Below are 18,875 nucleotides of genomic sequence, written 5' to 3'. Positions count from 1 at the left end.
TCACCCTTCTCTTTACCTGAAATCAATTCTTTAATATTGATTGCTAAGTTGGCTCTTCCTTTTTTTTCATTCAGAGCCAATCTTCATTGACGCCCAGCTGATACCAGACGGGACAGACCCCAATGATGCTAAACTGTACTTTTTCTTCCGCGAGAGGCTGACGGATAATAGTGGAAACACTAAAAATATCCACACTATGGTGGCCAGAGTGTGTCCAGTGAGTTCCTCTTTCTTAGCCTCAATAAATCAATAGTTTTGTTGGTCTGTAGTTTCTATGTGCCACTTTTGTCTGCAGAGTGACATCGGAGGACAGCGCAGCCTGGTGAACAAATGGACCACCTTCCTGAAAGCCCGGATGGTGTGTTCAGTTCTGGAGGAAGACGGCACTGAAACTCACTTTGATGAGTTAGGTGGGTGAAATTAAGGAACTGGAACATGACTTTTTGCATGTTTTATATGTCCTTTATTCGTGGCGTGACATCCAAGCTTCTTTTGTTTTCATAATCCTTGAAACATTTTAAAACAAACTTTGTATTTTATAAAATACAAGACCATCCTTATTCCCTCAATCTCGCTATTTTTGTTCCAGTGATAGCTTTCTCCAAAAACAATCTGTGTAACTTCCTTTTGTTTGGTCTGGATTGGGACTATAGCCCTTAATGAACATTCATAACAATTGTTCTGTTGTTTTTGGTTATCTTATAATCATCTGAGCCTATTGTTCCAGTCCTTGTTGGGCCTCAGCTTTTAAAACCTCAAACACAAGATTGCAGCATATTAAACCTGTGTTTTCATTGATATCATCAGAGCAGTCAATCTGTCAACATGTGCAGTTATTAATTCATGCATTCTTCGCTTTTTGGCAGCCTCACCTGCAGGATGAAGTGATGTGGGATATAGGGAATTTGTTGAAAGTATTAAAAGTTTGTTTATGTGTGCACATGTGTGTTTTCCCTTACAGAAAATGTGTTTTTGCTGGAAACCGATCAGCCCAAGGGCCTGTTGGTGTTTGGAGTCTTCACGTCCACAAGGTGAGTCCAACGGTAACATTCCTGCAGGCCTCAGCGGATATGTTAATCACTGACTGGATATCAGCAGGAGGGTCGGTGCTTCTACGACCTCTTACATGGAGACGTCATCAGTCATGTTGCAGCGTATTCTGATGATCAATGACAACATCCTGGTGTCTTACCATATGGCCCTCATTTTTATGTTTTTTCCTTATGATCTTAGGATAAGTGGATCATTATGTTGACAGAGTGAAAAGGATATGTTTATAGTGTGCATGAATACAGTATATGTTTTACGTGACATTTAGTGTTGGTCAGATTTTTATGTTTGATTAAAGATTTTATTGATGCATTTTTCAGATAGGTGAAACCAGAGCCTCGTTTGTCAGATTTTGGGGTTGTTAGTTGCAACGATGGTGTACTAAAATCTAAAACATAGCACCAGATGTTTTTTTGTTGTTGTTTTTACTGTGTGTTTTAACAGTTTTAAAGGCTGCTTACAGTCCTTGTCCCTAAGGTCCCTGGAGTCTTTCACAACCCAATAAGAAACACAGTTTTTCTTAAAATTGTTAAAAACCACATCTTTACACACATTGTATTCTTTTCAACATTATATTAATTACATAAAACGTTAAAAGTCAACAATATTTAGTTTCTTAAGGCCCTTGTAGAGCTCTTAGTACAATTAATCCCAGAAAAAAATTACTTGGGCAACTTTGATGATCTCTTCAAAAAAGAAATGATGGGGAAATAAACATACGTTATACTAACTCAACCTCTGTAGTAATTAGGGAAAACCACACTAAATGAAAAAGATGAAACATCTTTCATTCAGCAGAAAGTCTCAGTCAGCAAGGTTGCATAGTAATGTTGAGGTTTAAAGTAATGGTCACTCGATCCATGTCTTCTGATCTCTAATTGATTTCATCTGGTTAACCGAGGGTGACGCTGCCCCACCACTCGATCCACTTGTTACCCGAGGATCATAGAAAGGTTACAGTAGAGTATCCCGCCTCAAAGAACTTAGCCAAACCAAACAGTGAGGTCCTTCAGGTCTCAAACCTCTATGTTATTCCTTTCTCCACACTGTGATTATTGCTCCGTCTCCACTTCACACAATATGCTTCTGCGCCCCTTTTCAACAAAGACTCTTTTATCTGTAAAGCGGTGTGCTTTTAAATGACTAAACCAAGCCACATCAGATAAACGAAGGGGGACTAGGAGAGCTGTCCCCTCTGGAGAGTGGCCTTGGTTCGACCCAGACTGCATAACATCCTTAGAAACAGAGATTTAATAAACAACTGCAGAATATTTCAGCGGGGTGGGTCTCCAGGTTGTGATTGTAGTAGGTTCCCACTGTTGTGTTTTATTCAAAGTATGCATCTCATTTCCTCAGCTCCGTGTTTAAAGGCTCGGCAGTGTGCGTGTACAACATGGCCGACATCCTCACCGTGTTCAACGGGCCCTTCGCTCACAGAGACGGACCAAACTTTCAGTGGGTGGCCTTCCAGGGGCGCATACCTTACCCAAGGCCCGGAACTGTGAGTTAATTTATCAGCCTTCATTAATTCATTCATTATTCCAGAGCAGGACTCTTAAACTATTCAACATAAATGAATTTAATGTATTGCGTCAATTATGATACTGACATTGTTTTTAACTCAAAACTCTCACCCTCTTTTGTTTCAGTGTCCCGGTGGAGCCTTCACACCTGACATCCACACAACAAAGGAGTTCCCAGATGACGTGGTGACCTTCGTGAGGAACCATCCAGTCATGTTCAACCCCATCTACCCGGTGGGGAGGAGACCTCTGGTCGTTCGGACCAATGCTGACTACAAATACACATCAGTGGCAGTGGACCAGGTCATGGCCTCCGACGGCAACTACCAAGTGCTCTTCTTGGGAACAGGTATAAAAGAAAAACAGCTCCTGCACTTTTCAGCAAAGCAGAGACAAATTTAATGGGGTTTTTTGTCTCCAAAAAAAAAGGTGAAGGTCACTTTAACCTCACGTCAAGCCCATTCTAGTAACATAATAGCACTCTTTCAACAAATAGGCACACATCTGTCCTTTTCCCATGAGCTCAATGATGCAGAAATTCTCTTTGTGCAGTCTAAATGTATTTTTTTACTTGCATTACTTTTGGCTGACTATCACCACCTGATCAATACAGGATTTTTAAGGCTGTTATCGATAACAATAAGTGTGATGTTTCTCATAAATACAGTACGTCAGCGTTCATTTAAAAAAAATAATAAACACACTATTTTGATTCAGATACCCGCAAATAGATTTTTAAGAATGTGACCAAAAGTTATATTAAGCAGTACATTTGTTATATATTTAAAAATGTTCTCCCCTAATATCTGATGTCTCATCAGCTTGTTACACAGGTGAAGTGTCATATGAGCTAGTATTTCCTTGGCTGATTTATTAGTCAAGTTCTAATGGGCGTCTTATGGAGCTGTCACAGTCACTCCAATCCTCTAACCTCTTATGTACTTCTTTCGTGTGAGTTGACGTGCAGTGTTTAAATGAATGTTAAGTGAAGTCCGATTGCAACCGCTGGTTATCAGATAAACCGATAACAGCGACAATTAGATATTGTGGGTGGGTTGGCAAATTTGAAAACCCAGACGTGAAAGCATGATACAGCATTTATGATGAATGATGTCACAAACAGGTCACAGGCAGGGTAAGAGGACAAAGTGCCTTAAGAGAGGACTTTGACTTTTTATGGTTTGCTTTCATTGATTCATGTGAGAAACCTGCAGATATTTTTTACCTGTTTTAACCTTAATATTGAATATTTGTTTTTATAAATTACCAGAAACGCATAGATCACCTCGCAGGCAGGCACATGTCCAAGCAGCACAACTATAATACTACATTTCTTTTTTCTGCACCCAAAACATGTTGGTTTAACAGAATAAAATGTGTGTGTGTATTTAATTATGCATGCATCCATTCTCGTGCGTGTCGACACAGATTTGAATTCAGCAAGCAGCTTTCGGGCTCTCTCTCTCACAGCTGCTTGTGTTTATCAGCCAGCCTTTGCATTCTGTTTCTCCCGCATGGATTCTTGAAGAAAAGCCAGTGCTGTGTCCAACCCATATCTGAGCTCCAAAAAATGCTGCTTTGTCTCAAGGATGAGGGAGGCGCTCTTATCACGCATTTCCAGGAGCTGTTACTGCAACTCCTTCTCCCTGCTCGGCCGCTCCAACTCCCAGGACAAAACAGCCACGTTGATGATTGTTGCTTTGAATTTTGCCCTTTCTGTGGCCCTTGTCCTCCCTCACACAGGCTTAAGAGCTTCAATTCCCACCCCTGACACAGTGGATTTTGCTATGAAAACTGCCCGTGGCTATCATGCCTAATTCAAAAGCAAACATGGGCAAAGGAAAACAGACTCAGAGTAAAAAAACAAATTCACAAGTGTTGTATTCTAGTTTCACTGCATTCTCAGTAGGGTGAGTGGGCATATCTGTTTCACACGGTTGTTAAATGCTCATGACATGTGTGCTTTCTGCCTCTAGACAAGGGTACAGTACAGAAGGTTATTGTACTGCCAAGCAATCAAACCCTCCATGAAGATCTGATCCTGGAGGAGCTGGAAGTGTTTAAGGTCAGCTGTCTGCTTTACTCTCCTTTCTTTCATTATGCTCTAGCTTTCATCCCTTTTCCATCCCCCAAAATCAAAGGCAGGGGGGGGGCGGCTGGCCACAACACAAAGGCCAGGGGCGGACAGACAGACGCGGGGTGGCATTCAGGAGATGGATGTTCTGCAGTGTAGTGAAACGGAGAGTGATGGGAAACATGCTAACATACTGCAACAGTCTGGTTGTTGCCCCTAGTGAACCTTCGCACATGTTGGTTTATCTCAACTCAAAACACCTCGAGTGTGATCAACTTGTGTGCAGAAGTTAATGCCTCGCCTGCTTTCATCTTCCACTACACCTGGACTATCGCAGTTTATCAATCAAAGGAGATTTATTCGCTAAAGAAGGAATATATTTATGTACAGTTACATCTGGCGAGAAGCTGGTCCTAGATGTCTACCGTCTTTGCTAAGATAGTTTTTTCTATTAAAGTAAAATCATCATAAACTGTTCCTTGCCTATTTCCCCAACATGTTCCTAACTATTCCTCTGAGTTTAAGACAGAAGTAAGTTTAAACACATTTTGAAAACCTCTGAACTGGGCTCTTGTATGTCCTATTTTTCAGAATCAAGCTCCTGTTACAAACTTGAGAATATCCTCGAAAAAAGTAAGTGCCAAACTTTGCTCACCTCACAATTCAAGTGCACTTTCATTGTTTTAATATGTTATTCATTGTCTGTGGCTACTATGTAATGCACGAAACAGAAATCTACTGTGCATAATAAGCCCCCTAAGGGCAAGGAAATAATAAGTCATAATTGTTTCGGCGCTCTGCCTCATTTTCCTGTCAGCTGGCCACTTATTAAGACAAACAGGACTGCTGACATTTGAACTGTTTACTTTACAGCAACAGCTGTATGTCAGCTCTGAGTTCGGGGTCTCACAGGTTTCCCTGCACCGTTGTCACGCTTATGGCTCGGCTTGCGCTGACTGCTGCCTCGCCAGAGACCCCTACTGCGCCTGGGACGGACTCAGCTGCTCGCGCTTCTATCCCAGCAGCAAAAGGTACTCAATGGTTTACAGCTTTAGGCTTCTTAACTTCAGTTTGGTGCCAGTATTCAGTATCTTTAAATTTCTCTCTAAGAAGTATTGCCCAAGGATTGTTTGCTTGGCAGTGTAGAAAAAAACTCCCCAAAATACATTTTCAGTGTTAATAAGTGTTGACAGGTGTTGATTAAGGAGCCCATTCATAGAGGCAGCTTTGTCAAAGTGTTAAATAAACATTTGCATGGTGCAGATTTTTGAATAGTGTACTGTTTTCAGTTCACTTTTGCCCACTTGCTTTGGCAATCTAGTAGATTTGAGCTTCCAACAGATATGATTCAACAAATGTACAGCAAATTGGTTGTATTCAACAGATGGACCAAAAACTGTTGATCAAAAATAGAAAGGAGCTGCTTACAACTTGTAAGGGCTGAAAGATCTTTCAGTGCACACTTCAATGTAAATATGTCACTAATTATGCTTTCATTGTTTCCCTCAGTCTGCTAGACATAACACAGACAAGAAGGTATGAGTGACACCTCGCCTCTGAAGCGATACCTCTCTGGTCTCTTTAAGGACCGGCTGTGTGTCTCTTGACATTCCATTCAGACACAGGTCAAGTTTAGTTTGGTCCCAGAACATAAGCACAGACTCTTTTTTTCCTGTGGAAAATGTGTCTGAAGTGTGTCAGCTGTGTACATGCGCTCTTCCTCGAGCTGTTTGACACGAGTGTGCATCACTGTGGAATAACTGTCAGATTTTCCTCTTATTGTTTTGGCACTGACTGATTCTACCACAGAATTAATGAGATGATCATGTGAGGAGGAAGGTTATGCATTTTTTTTCTGAGCTATAGTGTATTTATACTCACTGCTATTTTCTTTCATATTTTCTTCAGGAGAAGCAGACGGCAGGACATTATGCATGGAAATCCACTCACTCAATGCAGAGGATTTAATCTCAAAGGTATATCTTTATTTGAACTCTGAAATACATTGTGGTAAGGACCTAATTTACAATGTGGCAGAGGTTAAAACAACTGCTGGCACCTGCAACGTAATCCAATCTTTAAACAGTGTTTATATGGGCCCATATTAAAAGACATCAACAAAGCAATTAAAAGGGTTAAAAAAGTATTACAATTATCTACAGTAATAAATCTTGATGCATAGTGATAAACTCAATTTTGGGCTTCAGAACCGCAGCCGAAGCATGCATGTGAAAAAGTATACCACCATAATGCAAAACTGATAAGAAAGATATTGCCTAAAGTTCAAATGACTGTGTAATGACAATGCTGACAAACCCACAGAGAATTATTTCCCAACTTTACTTTTTCTCTCAGCTCTAAGGAGCTTAGCATCTTTTTGCTAATGTTTTTTTTAAGCTAACTGCCCAGTAGGCAACATTAGCATACAGTTGTTGTATGCTAACAGCTATAAAGGCAGATATTTTTCTCCAGAGTTAGCAGCAACCAAAACAGAGTAAACATGAGTTAACACTACATACAAATAAATGACCTTACATTCATCAGGTGGCCAGAAACAAAACTCTAAATGAATGCTAATGTTGGCAGCAGGATGTATAGATAGATAACAGTTAGCTAGCCTGTTAGCCTAAACACATGTAGGCCTATAAGGTGATAAAATGTCAGGGGGTTTTCTCATCTCGTTTTTAAATGCCATTTGAAGTGTAAAAAGAAGTATGCAGCTACAAATGTACTGATGTAATGTAGGCCTATTTGTAGCAGGACATTTCTCATGTTAGACATACTGAAACAATATAGATTCACATTCACACAGACATCAGGAAAATATATGCCATTTTAAATATTACATTTTTTGGCACTTTTTGGATTGTAGTTCATTCTGTATGGCTTTGTGTGTCAGTACTACTGGCAAGGTGCAGTTAATATGGAGGAGTGTCCCATTTTCATGAACAGTTTACATATTTAAACTACAAACAAGGTGAATTTCAACAAGGTTGAACCAACCATATGGCCATTACGTTTAATAAGTAAGAACCCTGTCATACATTCAGTTTAGTGATGAACCAATTACCTGCGACAAACACAACACTGAAAATGAGACGAAACGGTGTTGCTATGATGCATTGAATGTTCGTTTGTCAGTGTGTAGAGACTGAATAAATCTGCGTGGGGGTCTTGGTTGTGCTGCAGGTGGCCGGACTAAGCTCTGTGCAAACATTTCCCTCTCACTGTTGGGACTTGAGACAGATTTGAGTCCATCTGTGGGGTTTGTGTCTGTCGGCAAGTGACGTGTGAAGCGACTCGCCTGACTCTGTGTTTGGGTGTGTTTGTTTGTGTGTTAGCCTACAGAAACGCAGTGGAGATGACGCAGTACGGCGTGAAAAACAACACCACTTTCCTCGAGTGTCTTCCAAAGTCTCCTCAGGCATCCATTCGCTGGCTCATTCACAGGGACAACGACAGGAGGAAAGAGGTCAGTTTCACATTCAGAAAAGGTCAAAGGTCAACAGCACCACATGTGTCATATGTAACATTAGGTACAATAAAAATCTTTTCGAGATGTATCGGATTAAACTTAGTTTTGGTGTTTTGGTCACATGTTAAATATTAAATCAAACAGTAGACACTTTATGGCAATTAAATGAGCTAACCGCTTTATCTGGAGCTGCGTGAGGAATGACACGGTGAACACGTACCATCAAAATGAGCAGTGATACAGATCTAACTTGATATGGACCTTGACTAATGACTGGACTCTCAGCAGGGAAAGATTTTACAAATATTTGACACCCCTTTTAACCCCTTGAAAGGCTGTGAAAGATTAAATAGAGCTGGACAAGAGAGCGTCTGCATGAAACATCTTTTATGGATTTAAATCTCAGTTCTACGGCGTGTATTCGGAGTAATGGGCGTTTTTATAGGCGTTTGCCCATGAGAAAAGAAGTTGGCATGGAAATAAATCCCTTTAGATTTATAGTGTGTAATTATGGAGATTTTACAATCTAATGTCTGGCTGATTATAGTATAGAGTGGTCAGTGGAGAAGGAATAAACTGTTGCATTTAGTCAGCAACAGTCATTTTAAATAATTAACTATCAAAACATTTCAACTACTTTCATCACCTCCACTATGGCTGACATTTTAACACTTCAGTGTTTCAAATGTTCAAATTTCTACAGAGAATGCTTTCTTGTTGAGATAAACATATACAATTATAACCTGTAAGATACATTGAATTAAAGTAGCCCATTTTGCCTTTTCCAATCAACATCACGTGACAATAATGGAAGGACGAGCAGGTCTTTGCGTAATCGATAATGACAGAGACTCCTAAATCTGAGTTAAGTCATTATTCATATTATTTTTCATGTCAGTTGAAACTGTCATTAGGGTTAATGTAAGTCAAACTAAACAGAATATTTCCAAATGTTCACAATTCATTTTCTTTGACATATGAAACATGTGTGAGTTTTTCTCCAAAATGAACCACTTTAATACAACAGAATATCAGTCCTCATAATTTCACCTTTTTGAATTGTTGTACCTGAAACACCATTGTAGTCACCAGTCAGTATTGTATGGCTTATTTAAAAATAGATTTGAATCTTCTCAAATCCTCTGGTGCAAACTGTGTGATTGTGACACAACCTACCTGTGCCGACCTCAGGTGAAGCTGAGTGAGCGCGTCCTCTCCACAGAGCACGGCCTCCTCATCCGCTCCGTCCAGATGTCCGACCAGGGCCTTTACTACTGCCTTACCACCGAGAACAGCTTCAAGCGCACTGTCGCCAAGATCCGCCTGCGGGTGCTGAGCGAGGCCATGGTGAGCGTGCTGACGGACAAACAACAGTCTCCGTGGGCCTGGGCCAGCACACTGCACCCCAAGGTCCTGCTGTCAGCCTTCAGTCCGTCAGAGAGCCTGGCTGTGCAACAGTATTGCAAAGAGAGGAAGCAGCTGCAGAACCTCCAGCAGAGGCAACAGCAGCAGAAGCCTCCACCGCCTGGCCCTCTCAGGGGGGACATGGCCAAACTGAAGCCCCTTCTGGACCGTAGGAAGAGCCGCAACCGCCGCAACCACATCCCAGAGGTCTGACACAGCAAGGTGCACAAACTGACGCAAACACCTTTCTGTTTCTAGACCCTCATTTTCCAACTCTCATCTCAAACTGCACTGTGGATGTACAGGAAAAAAAACATACAGGTGGGTTTGGGGAGTTGTTTTTCGGGCTCTTTTTCTTGCATGAGGTACGGTGACCAGATGGCTGTGACATACACTAATACACACGCACAGGCACCCACTAGCAACTCCTTTGCCGTCGCAGTCACAACAGATGGAAACGACTCTGTTGTGAGTGTCACTAATAACCTGTGGTGTAAGCTGATATTGCTTATGATAATACACCTTAAGATGCAGCTACGGTCAATGATCTTATCATATTTTAGATATTAGAGGGGAAATTGGACTAGCTGGATATTAGCTCACAATGAATTTGATATGGATGGATTGGTAATTGGAAAAATCATGATAGTAAATAAAATAGATTGAAAAGGGAAAAAGGGAGACAGCTGCATGCTTTATAGTAAGGGCCCTCTCCAAGTATAACATTAGTATTTTATTAGATTCTACTCACATTTCTTTATTTACTTAAACTAGCAAAGTGTTCTCTGTTCAGGGGAATGGCTAAAATTGCTGTGTGGGCACACATACTGTAGGGTAATAAAAAGTCAATTTGTGAGAAAAGAAAGTGTTTATTTGCTCATAGGCTGACTGCCTCACTGTCCACAATAGCACTGTTAACACAAGGAACAGATGGGAAGTAGCCACAATAAAAAGTGTTGTATTACAGTGCTCTAAGTGAAAAAGAAATTAGTTCAGAGGCCAAATGTTACATCCAGGGCTTATGTTAGAAATAGAAGTGAAATACTCAGCAGCATATGAAATCCTGTGATTCTATTACTCAAATGTACATGTAATTGAAACTGCCTCACTGTAAGTCAGCTGCATATTCTCTTCTTGGTTTCTAGTGCAGAAGCATGTTTATAGAAATTCATCAGAAATCCTCTCCTGGATTAGATATGATTCATTAACATACACGCACATTTTTATTTTTACAGCATAGTTTACAACAACATGTAGATGCTGAAACGTGACAATATCCTTCTTTGGATTTCACATTTTCCACAATCAGAAAATAGTTAATTGACATATGTGAATAGACTTTTTTCAGAAGGGTAGTTAATGTAGATAGAATGTATTCGTTGCTTGTGTACAGAGTGTGTTTTTGTTTTTGTCCTCCTTTTAATTTAATTTTGTGCAGATGTTTGGGAAAAATTGTATATAATTTCAACATATTTCACCAACTATGACTGTATCTGCAAATTGCAGAGACATGCGGTATTGTTTTTATTTTGAGAAAAGACTCTAGTCCTACCTTCCCTCTAAACAGACATCTGCTCTGCATTTCATAAAGCATCATGTCAACGCAGTATCATTTCAGTGTTATGAAACATATGTATTTCTATTTATTAATGTCATGATAGCCTGAATAAATCTGTTTCGATAAATCTCAATTTTAAAGGAAAATCATGCTTTTTATTCTCAGAAATTGTATAAATATTTTTTACTAGCCCATACTTTATTCCTCAGTTTACTTCAATGGCCATATGATGCTAGCTTATTATGATATCCTTTAGAGGTACAGTCACACATAATGTGATTTGTGGACATTTTCTTATTTGCTTTACTTGCTGAAATTCAGATGAGAAGATTGATTCCTCTCATATCTGTACCATAAATAAGAAGCTACGATCCAGAGCTGGTTAGCTTAGCTTAGCATAAAGCCTGAAAACAGCTACCATGGCTCTGTACCAATGTAACAAAACATAGCGAGGGGTGTTGATCAACTGTAGAACCTACTTAAAAGGAAAAATAGATTCAAATTTCACAAAGTTTGAAACTATTCTGTAAAATATTAACCTGGAGGAAACTTTGACAACCTGGTAAATGTATGTTTAATACAGAAGCCTAAAAGGGGAGACATTGCACCATTTCAATCCCAATGAAACACTCCATTATAATCGACCTGACAGTCGAATGAAAGACACCCATGAGGCTGCAGAGGGTCATTTAAAACCCATAAAAGTCAAGAGGGGCCTCCTGCTGGGCCGAAATACTGCTTTCTCACCAAACAAACCCAAGTACCATTCAAAACCACTGTAATCATCCCCCAGCACATTTTATAACTATTTCTGATTTATGGGCCTCTTAAGGTATAGAGGAATTTTTCGTGCACAATGCAGAGGTTTGTTTCAGCAGATGTATTTTGGACCAAGACTGTTGCCAGGCAGGAACAATCCAATAGAAGGCATACAGAACACCCAATGAGAAACTCTTTGACAGTTTTTATTCATTTTGAAGACACTATTCAAGCAAAGTATACAAATATTTGCGCAATATTAGAATCGTACAATTCTTGCCAAGGATGTCAAACAAACCCATTTCTCCTCTGTGCAAATTTACAGAATATCTTGAGACTAAAGAGGATTCTCCATCTGCTCTCCCTTGAAAGATCCCTGATAGATTTAATGTTACAGTGTTTGCAATTGAAATTAAACTTAGCAAAGCTCTCAAGCTTTACAAAATCACAGTATTCCCCCTGGTATCAAAGGAAGTATGACTTTATAAATAACACTGAAATTACAAAAAAGTACAAGTCTATATCAAAAGGTTCAATGTCTCATAGCAGCTTAAACCCACTGTGCTCTGCCACCTGCACACATCAGACACTTCTGTGCGATTCATTTACACAATCTTGCTTTGGTGTCTCCTCACCACGAAGTAGGAAATGAGACAAATGACAAAGATGGCCACACCGGTGCCCAGCAGTGCCTTCTGTGTTATGTCCAACATCTCGATACGGGAGACGAGTTCCTTCTTCAAAATGTCAGCTGTCTCGTCATCCAACGCGGCAGTCTGGTTTCACAGATTGAGACAGGGAAAGTGTGACTCATTATCATGCACCCTGAGTGAACGCACTCTGAACTTCATGACTGCAGGGCTCTGTTTTTATCTTACCTCATTCATCCAAACAATAGGGAATATGGTGTAATCCTTGACTTTCTTAAGCACCCTGCAGAGAAAGAGTTCATTACTTGGTATTCAGAGCATGATGTCTCAAACTTAACTTTTTGATGTTGCATTGTTTGACAGAAATACTGTGCAAACTCTTAAAGAAATGGTTTGACACTTTGTAACACACCATGTCTCCTGTATGCTTGGTAAAATGAAGCCTCAGTAAGCAGCAGGTTAGCTTAGCAGTTAGCTTAGCAGTCCATGCAATGCCAAATCATTCTTTGGCACATCTAAGTCCTCTAAGTATCTACCCTTTTTTAATTTTTTTATGTTGAATGTTCAATGTATATTTCCATGGATTCATATATTGAAAACACCCACCTACAGCCTGAAGTGTCATGATGACCCGTTGAAACCTACTGCCTCAAATTCGGGTTCCTGACATTAGACATTGATATTTCCACGTTGGTTAACACCATTTATGCCTTCAAACTGCATTTTCACGTCCCCGATAGCCCTTACTAATCTCTTCTGATGTTTATAGGGGAACATAGGACCCTGGGAAATTGGGATGACCCCTGACCCTTATAAACTACCACTTCCTATTTTTTTTTAAATGTCTATGAACTTAACAAAGGCAGACTATCTTTTATCCCCTGCTTTGAGTCTTTATACTAAGTTAGGTTAACTAGATCTTGGATTTAGCTTCACCCTTCAGACATGATTGGTCTCAATCTTCCCATTTTACTCAAGAAAGGGAATAAGCATTATCATTTATTTTAAAAGTGTAAGGAACATACGTGATGACGTTTGATGGTCCATACATCATGTTCACTTGAATTCTCTTGGCAAACCTCAAGGTGAATCCGGTTGTCTGGAGAAAATACACCACAAAATTAGCATTAGAGTTGTTGCCGCTAAAAGTCAAAAATCCCAAAGATGAGGAACTCTTACTGGTTCCACGTCCAAGTAGGTGCCATGGTGCTCCTGGCTGGGGTTGAGGCCCTTCACGTTTTCAAGTAGGGACTGACTGCCACCGAGAAAGTGGGCCAGAGAGATATAGATAGGTTTCCCTGTTGAAATGGCAAATAAAGAGAGTTTTTAGTATAAAGTTGCTTGAGCAGAATGATACAACAGTAGAGGAACGTTTTGGGACGCCTGGATTTGTGTTGTGCCCAACAAAATAAATGCAAACTGACCTCCTTGACAGGTGCTGATGTCAAGAACTCCTGCCAAGGTACAATTGTTCGTGGTCTCTTGGTTTGTGCAGAAACATTTGTTGTCTGGGTTGACCGTTGGGGAGGCCAGGGTGTTTGGCTGGAGGATGTAGCGGTACACTTCAATCCCTTTCAGATCCAAGCTCTGCTCAAAGCCAGCTGACACAGACCTGAAGACAGAACACCACAAACTGACCTCCTGTTCCCAGTAATCTTTGGCCTCTACTATGCAACTTACTTCAGTACATGACTATGGTTTTGGTATTGAAAAGCTCTGACCTCTAGTGGTTTCTAAGAAGAACATACGAATGGTTGACGTTCCTTAATTAGGATGTTAAATCTCCCATCGTTGACACTTACTGCCCTACTTAATGTTTGCAAAGCACAGTCAGACTGCCTCAGATGAAATAGCTCCTACAAAATGAAACTCTTAATCACCTGCAGATGTCTGATGAGAAGAAATACAGAGGCTTCTTCTTGTCCAAAAAGGGAGGGAATGAAGAAGCATCTGAGAAAGGGGGAGAAGAAATTAGGTCAGAGAGGTGACTCGTCTGCATTTAGAGATGCAGGAGTGTGTTAGAGATCAGTTCAAATAGAAAAGGAGTCTTGTGGCTTTTTTCTACATAGAGCCGCACCTGTCCCGTTGATCATGTCACAGTACTTGTCGCCCCAGAATTGTAAGACCCTATTGGAACAAAATTCAATTTGTCAGACAGAACATTTGATTTAACAGCCTAAGATATGAAAAAAAAGCTGCATTCTCATTTGGCAGAAGCTGTGCAACATGATTAACTTGAATTGATCAAACACCAACTGGATTCTCGCTTCATATCTGTAGAAACTGATAAAAAGATCAAGGTTTCAAACTGTAATACTTTATACACAAACAGACTCACCTCTCTCCTCGCCACCTGTCAATAAATCCAACTTTTGAGACATCCTCCTTTCCATCAAAGACATTGTAGTATCCATCATATGTACCATTGTACTAGAGGAAAGAAAACAAGAAAATTGTTTATAACTGAGGTGTCCCTGTGTACATGTTGTGAGCTATAATATTAGTTTACTTACAGGTGAAAATAGGCCAACGTTATCTTTCAACAAGGGGTCTTGGTAACCCCACAGCAATTCGCCAACTGTACGGTTCTGGAACAACGAGGAGTTGCTTGACTTTATCAGATTCTCCAGTATACCATGAAGCGGTTTTGGAACCAGAGAATAAGCTCCCTGTCAGAAAGAAAAATGTCCTTAAATTTGGAAAGCGATCTATGATAGTGTCAATTATTAAAGTTAACATGGTTCTATAACAATTTGCCTGGGAAACATAACTGGTTTCCCAAGTCAATAAGCCTCTTTTATGACTGTGATACTGCCTTATGGCTTACATACAGAGTTGGAATGGCTCATGCTCATCATTTAAGCCTTATCAAAGTTTGAAGAGAAAGCACTTTAGCCGTAAACAAAGACTGCTTTTATGAAAAATGATAACTTCCCCGCTGCTCATATTTTGCAGACTCCATCACAGCAGCATCTTTGAACCATGCGTTAGCCTGAGGTCTTCTGACAATACTTGCCTAAATGTGTACTATTTTGACCTAATTTGGGATTTCAATCAGAATTTTAGCATTTTATTCAGGCATAGTCTTTGCTTGTCTTTTATACAACAGTTTGGTATTTAGTAGCTATTGTAGCTAACTCGCGGGGTTATGTTTAGAGTGTGGATTTTCGAAAAAAACTCTGGATAAATCTTTGTAAACTTTAACCACTCAAAGTAAATGTTTACCTTTCAACATCCAACCAGAAGTTAGCCAATCGCATTTTACCGTCTAGCCACGGCTGATACTCTCTGGCTAACCAAGCTAACTCCCTTTTTTTTATAAACATGCTTGGATTCATCAGAGCAAACGCTTGTTGAATAGCGCATATTTTTAACATTTCAGTTTGGGTAACTTTTGCTTCCTGAAAAGGAAGAGTTTTGTCAAATATGTGTAGTATTTGCATCATTATTAAAACTCAAATATCGTCAGTGCAAACCTTAATTTGCGCAAACCAAATTTGAATTTGCTTAAATATGTAATTGTATTACAGTCTGACTATCCTTGATGATATGATTGTAGCTAACATGGGTATTAGGACCTTTTATGGGATCACATGTTAAATCTGAAGGGTCGCAAAATGATTAACAGCACAGGAAAACAGCCTATTGCATCTCTGCCTTAGTAATTCTGAATTTCTAGACAGTTTTAAGCCCTATAAATAGAATATGGCACAAAAAGTAAACAACTAAAATGAGTGGGTTGCAGACCAAAGCAACCCTCAACATGGCAGCTTAGCACGATTTGGCACAGAGGTAGTAACTATTAATAGTACAGCTGAGTCAAGTCAGGAATCACCACACAGTGAGGTGACACTCACGTACAGCCACACCCAGGTTGAGGGAGGTGACTTTGTCTTCCTCTGTCCCCACCGACCTGGAGGGCTCGAAGATGGCGCCCATAGGCAGCGTGAAGGAGACGGTGTGATTGGGGTGGAATGTGATGTTCTCTTTAGGAATATATCTTGTCCTGAATGGGAAAAGGGTCTTACTCAGACATTTAATTGTGTTTGACAAATGGATATTTCTCTAAATTATATATCAGATAAATGTGATGAAGAGCTAATTTAGGAGCCGACTTATGTTATTAGGGGGGAATAAATCGACCTTACCTGTATGTGTAAGGTCCTTTCTCCAATACCACTGGAATTGCTCCATCCTGCAAAACCTCCTGGGCATTTTGCACATCTAAGAACCAGAACTGCCTGTACACGCTTACCCCTGTACTCACCCAGTTCTCATAAGCTGTTGTTCCAGGCTCGATAACAACTTCCTAGACCCCAAAGACACACAGAGAGGCTATTTTTAACACACCTTCAAGACTGCCAGCAGGCCAGCTGCCCCACTGAAAAGAGTGAATCATCTGCTATGAAAAAAGACATCTAAACGGCCGAAAAAATGTCTTAATGTCTAAAACAAATCACAGTTCTTTCATGATGAAAACAAGGCATACTTATGCACAGCTCCCTGTTTACCATTTGAAGCAGCTTTCCAAAACGCACGCCTCTCCCCTCTCCTTTCTCCTCATTCACCTTGATCTCCACACACACATTCACACACTCTGTCACTCCCTATTCTCCAACCCGGGTTGAAACTGAGCACCTTACCTTCTCCACTGTCCCCTCAATGATATTGTTTCCCACTGGGATGAGGATGCCTCCCAGGATGGCTACCAGTGCCCCAAACACAGCTCCGGCTATCAGCCCGCACCTCCGGTTACAGCATCCCATTATGGTGTGCGTTTCCCTCCGTGCGTCCGTCTGTCTGCTGGCAGCCTGTTCTTCTTCTGTCTCTATCTGTTGGTGAGTGCTAGTATGTGCAGCTTGTCTTGTTTTTTTGTCCCGGCAGCAGCAGCAGCATCAGTGACACAGACAGGCTGTACCATCAGAGGAGCTGAGAGAGAAACTGAGGCCAGGTAAAGGTACAGACACCTCTGGCAGGCTTCCCGGGACCTCTTATCACTGAAGTTATATAACGACAAGAAAGGTTCATGGTTCATTTTACCCCCCAGGAATCAGTAAGACTATCTGAGCAGGTGATGATAACTGCTGGACTGAGGAGAAAGGTTGAAATGTAATTAGGCACATACACTCTAAATAAAGCAAATAGTCATTTGTGCACAACCGTATTTGTTCTGCTTCTCCATGTTGTTCTCCAATAAGAAAAGCCTGGACTTGCCATATCCTCATTTAATCATATTTTTCAGGGGATATCAGTTCTAGATATCCAATGACCTGAATGACGATAACCTTCATAAAAATGTAATTCTTATCTGTCATTCTCTATCAACCGTACAAGATACACAAAAGCCAGAACCTATAAATGAATAAGTATATCCTCTTAGTGTTGAGACCGTTAAAAAAAGTGTGTCTTTATTTGTGGTTGTCTAGTTTAATACGGGATATAAAAATAATTGCACTTTATTTCTTCTACAGACATTTGAGACACACAATTTCTAGCTCTTGAAACCGAATCAGTGACGCCATAACATTAGTTGTGCACATATATATTGATTGATACAATTCTTTTGCAAACCATCTGCCAAAAGTTCAAGGAACAAAACAGACTGTCCCGCTGTCTGCTGTTAATCTCTTTCCACAACCAAAAATTGTGTAGGCTAGCCGGTCAAACAATTGAAATTTGGTTTAGCTACTGAACGAAACAAGACAAGGGGACAACATGTTCACAATCTGTGCAGTGGAGCGGCTAAATCGTTGTTCAATTCCTATGGGTCAGGGTCAAAAATGCTGCATCCTACACTTCCCATAGAACTGAACCCTTACCTCACATACTACCCCCTTTCTTCATTTGTGTGAATACCTGCATTCCCACTTTGTAATTTATTTCAGGAACCATGATAGCCTTAATGACAAATCTCAATGACACTATAGAGGGCATTACACAACTGCTTTTACAGGCTGTGCTGTCTAGTGCTGGAACTACATAGTAGCATGTGAATGGATACAGAATAAATGCAACTGTTTTAATCAAAATGTTGGACATTTTAAAGGGGTTAGACTAAATCTCAAGTTGTATCTCTCAGTAAAGAAAACCAAAAGCCTAAATGCAATATATAATATTCATTCTATAGCTTTGTTCCAGTTTTTTTCAATTATAATAAAAACGTTTTAACATTATTTTTAACGAAAACAATAGAAAAAAGGATATTGGAAAGTAATCATGGTTGGTTAAGTTGTGTTGTGTTATGTTTTATAAACTGCTCACATGTGTTTAGAACAATTGTAAGAGTAGAAATTGAATGTATTATTAACTGTTGACATTATTCAAATTGTTACATAACCTATCACAAGATATATCATGTTAAACATGGTATAGCTTGTGATCA

The 18,875-nt window shown here is 40.1% G+C and overlaps 2 protein-coding genes across 5 annotated transcripts in view; one reads left to right on the top strand and one right to left on the bottom strand.

Annotated features, from left to right (window-relative positions):
* Positions 1 to 11,217, top strand: part of sema3c (sema domain, immunoglobulin domain (Ig), short basic domain, secreted, (semaphorin) 3C) — a 54,722-nt gene extending 43,505 nt beyond the window's left edge. For all 4 annotated transcript variants that reach the window (XM_063905589.1, XM_063905593.1, XM_063905592.1 and 1 more), the window contains 11 exons: positions 75 to 217; positions 296 to 410; positions 962 to 1,031; positions 2,407 to 2,551; positions 2,700 to 2,922; positions 4,550 to 4,638; positions 5,239 to 5,280; positions 5,521 to 5,678; positions 6,556 to 6,623; positions 7,989 to 8,119; positions 9,314 to 11,217. In XM_063905589.1, the coding sequence (XP_063761659.1) occupies positions 75 to 217; positions 296 to 410; positions 962 to 1,031; positions 2,407 to 2,551; positions 2,700 to 2,922; positions 4,550 to 4,638; positions 5,239 to 5,280; positions 5,521 to 5,678; positions 6,556 to 6,623; positions 7,989 to 8,119; positions 9,314 to 9,739 (1,610 nt within the window). In that variant the 3' untranslated portion in view covers positions 9,740 to 11,217. The remainder of the gene's footprint in view (positions 1 to 74; positions 218 to 295; positions 411 to 961; positions 1,032 to 2,406; positions 2,552 to 2,699; positions 2,923 to 4,549; positions 4,639 to 5,238; positions 5,281 to 5,520; positions 5,679 to 6,555; positions 6,624 to 7,988; positions 8,120 to 9,313) is intronic.
* Positions 11,218 to 11,932: 715 nt separating this feature from the next.
* On the bottom strand, positions 11,933 to 17,463 carry cd36 (CD36 molecule (CD36 blood group)). Its single transcript, XM_063905594.1, has 12 exons — positions 17,137 to 17,463; positions 16,642 to 16,802; positions 16,355 to 16,499; positions 15,007 to 15,162; positions 14,832 to 14,923; positions 14,571 to 14,620; positions 14,374 to 14,443; positions 13,918 to 14,105; positions 13,673 to 13,791; positions 13,519 to 13,592; positions 12,722 to 12,776; positions 11,933 to 12,619 (listed from the first exon to the last, which is right to left on the bottom strand). The coding sequence occupies exons 1-12, from the start codon at positions 17,257 to 17,259 to the stop codon at positions 12,449 to 12,451; spliced, it is 1,404 nt and encodes a 467-aa protein (XP_063761664.1). The 5' UTR covers positions 17,260 to 17,463; the 3' UTR covers positions 11,933 to 12,448.
* Between the last annotated feature and the right edge of the window lie 1,412 nt (positions 17,464 to 18,875).

Source organism: Eleginops maclovinus, chromosome 17 (genome assembly GCF_036324505.1).
Source record: "Eleginops maclovinus isolate JMC-PN-2008 ecotype Puerto Natales chromosome 17, JC_Emac_rtc_rv5, whole genome shotgun sequence".
NCBI lineage: Eukaryota > Metazoa > Chordata > Actinopteri > Perciformes > Eleginopidae > Eleginops > Eleginops maclovinus.
This window is presented reverse-complemented; position numbering and strand designations above follow the sequence as displayed.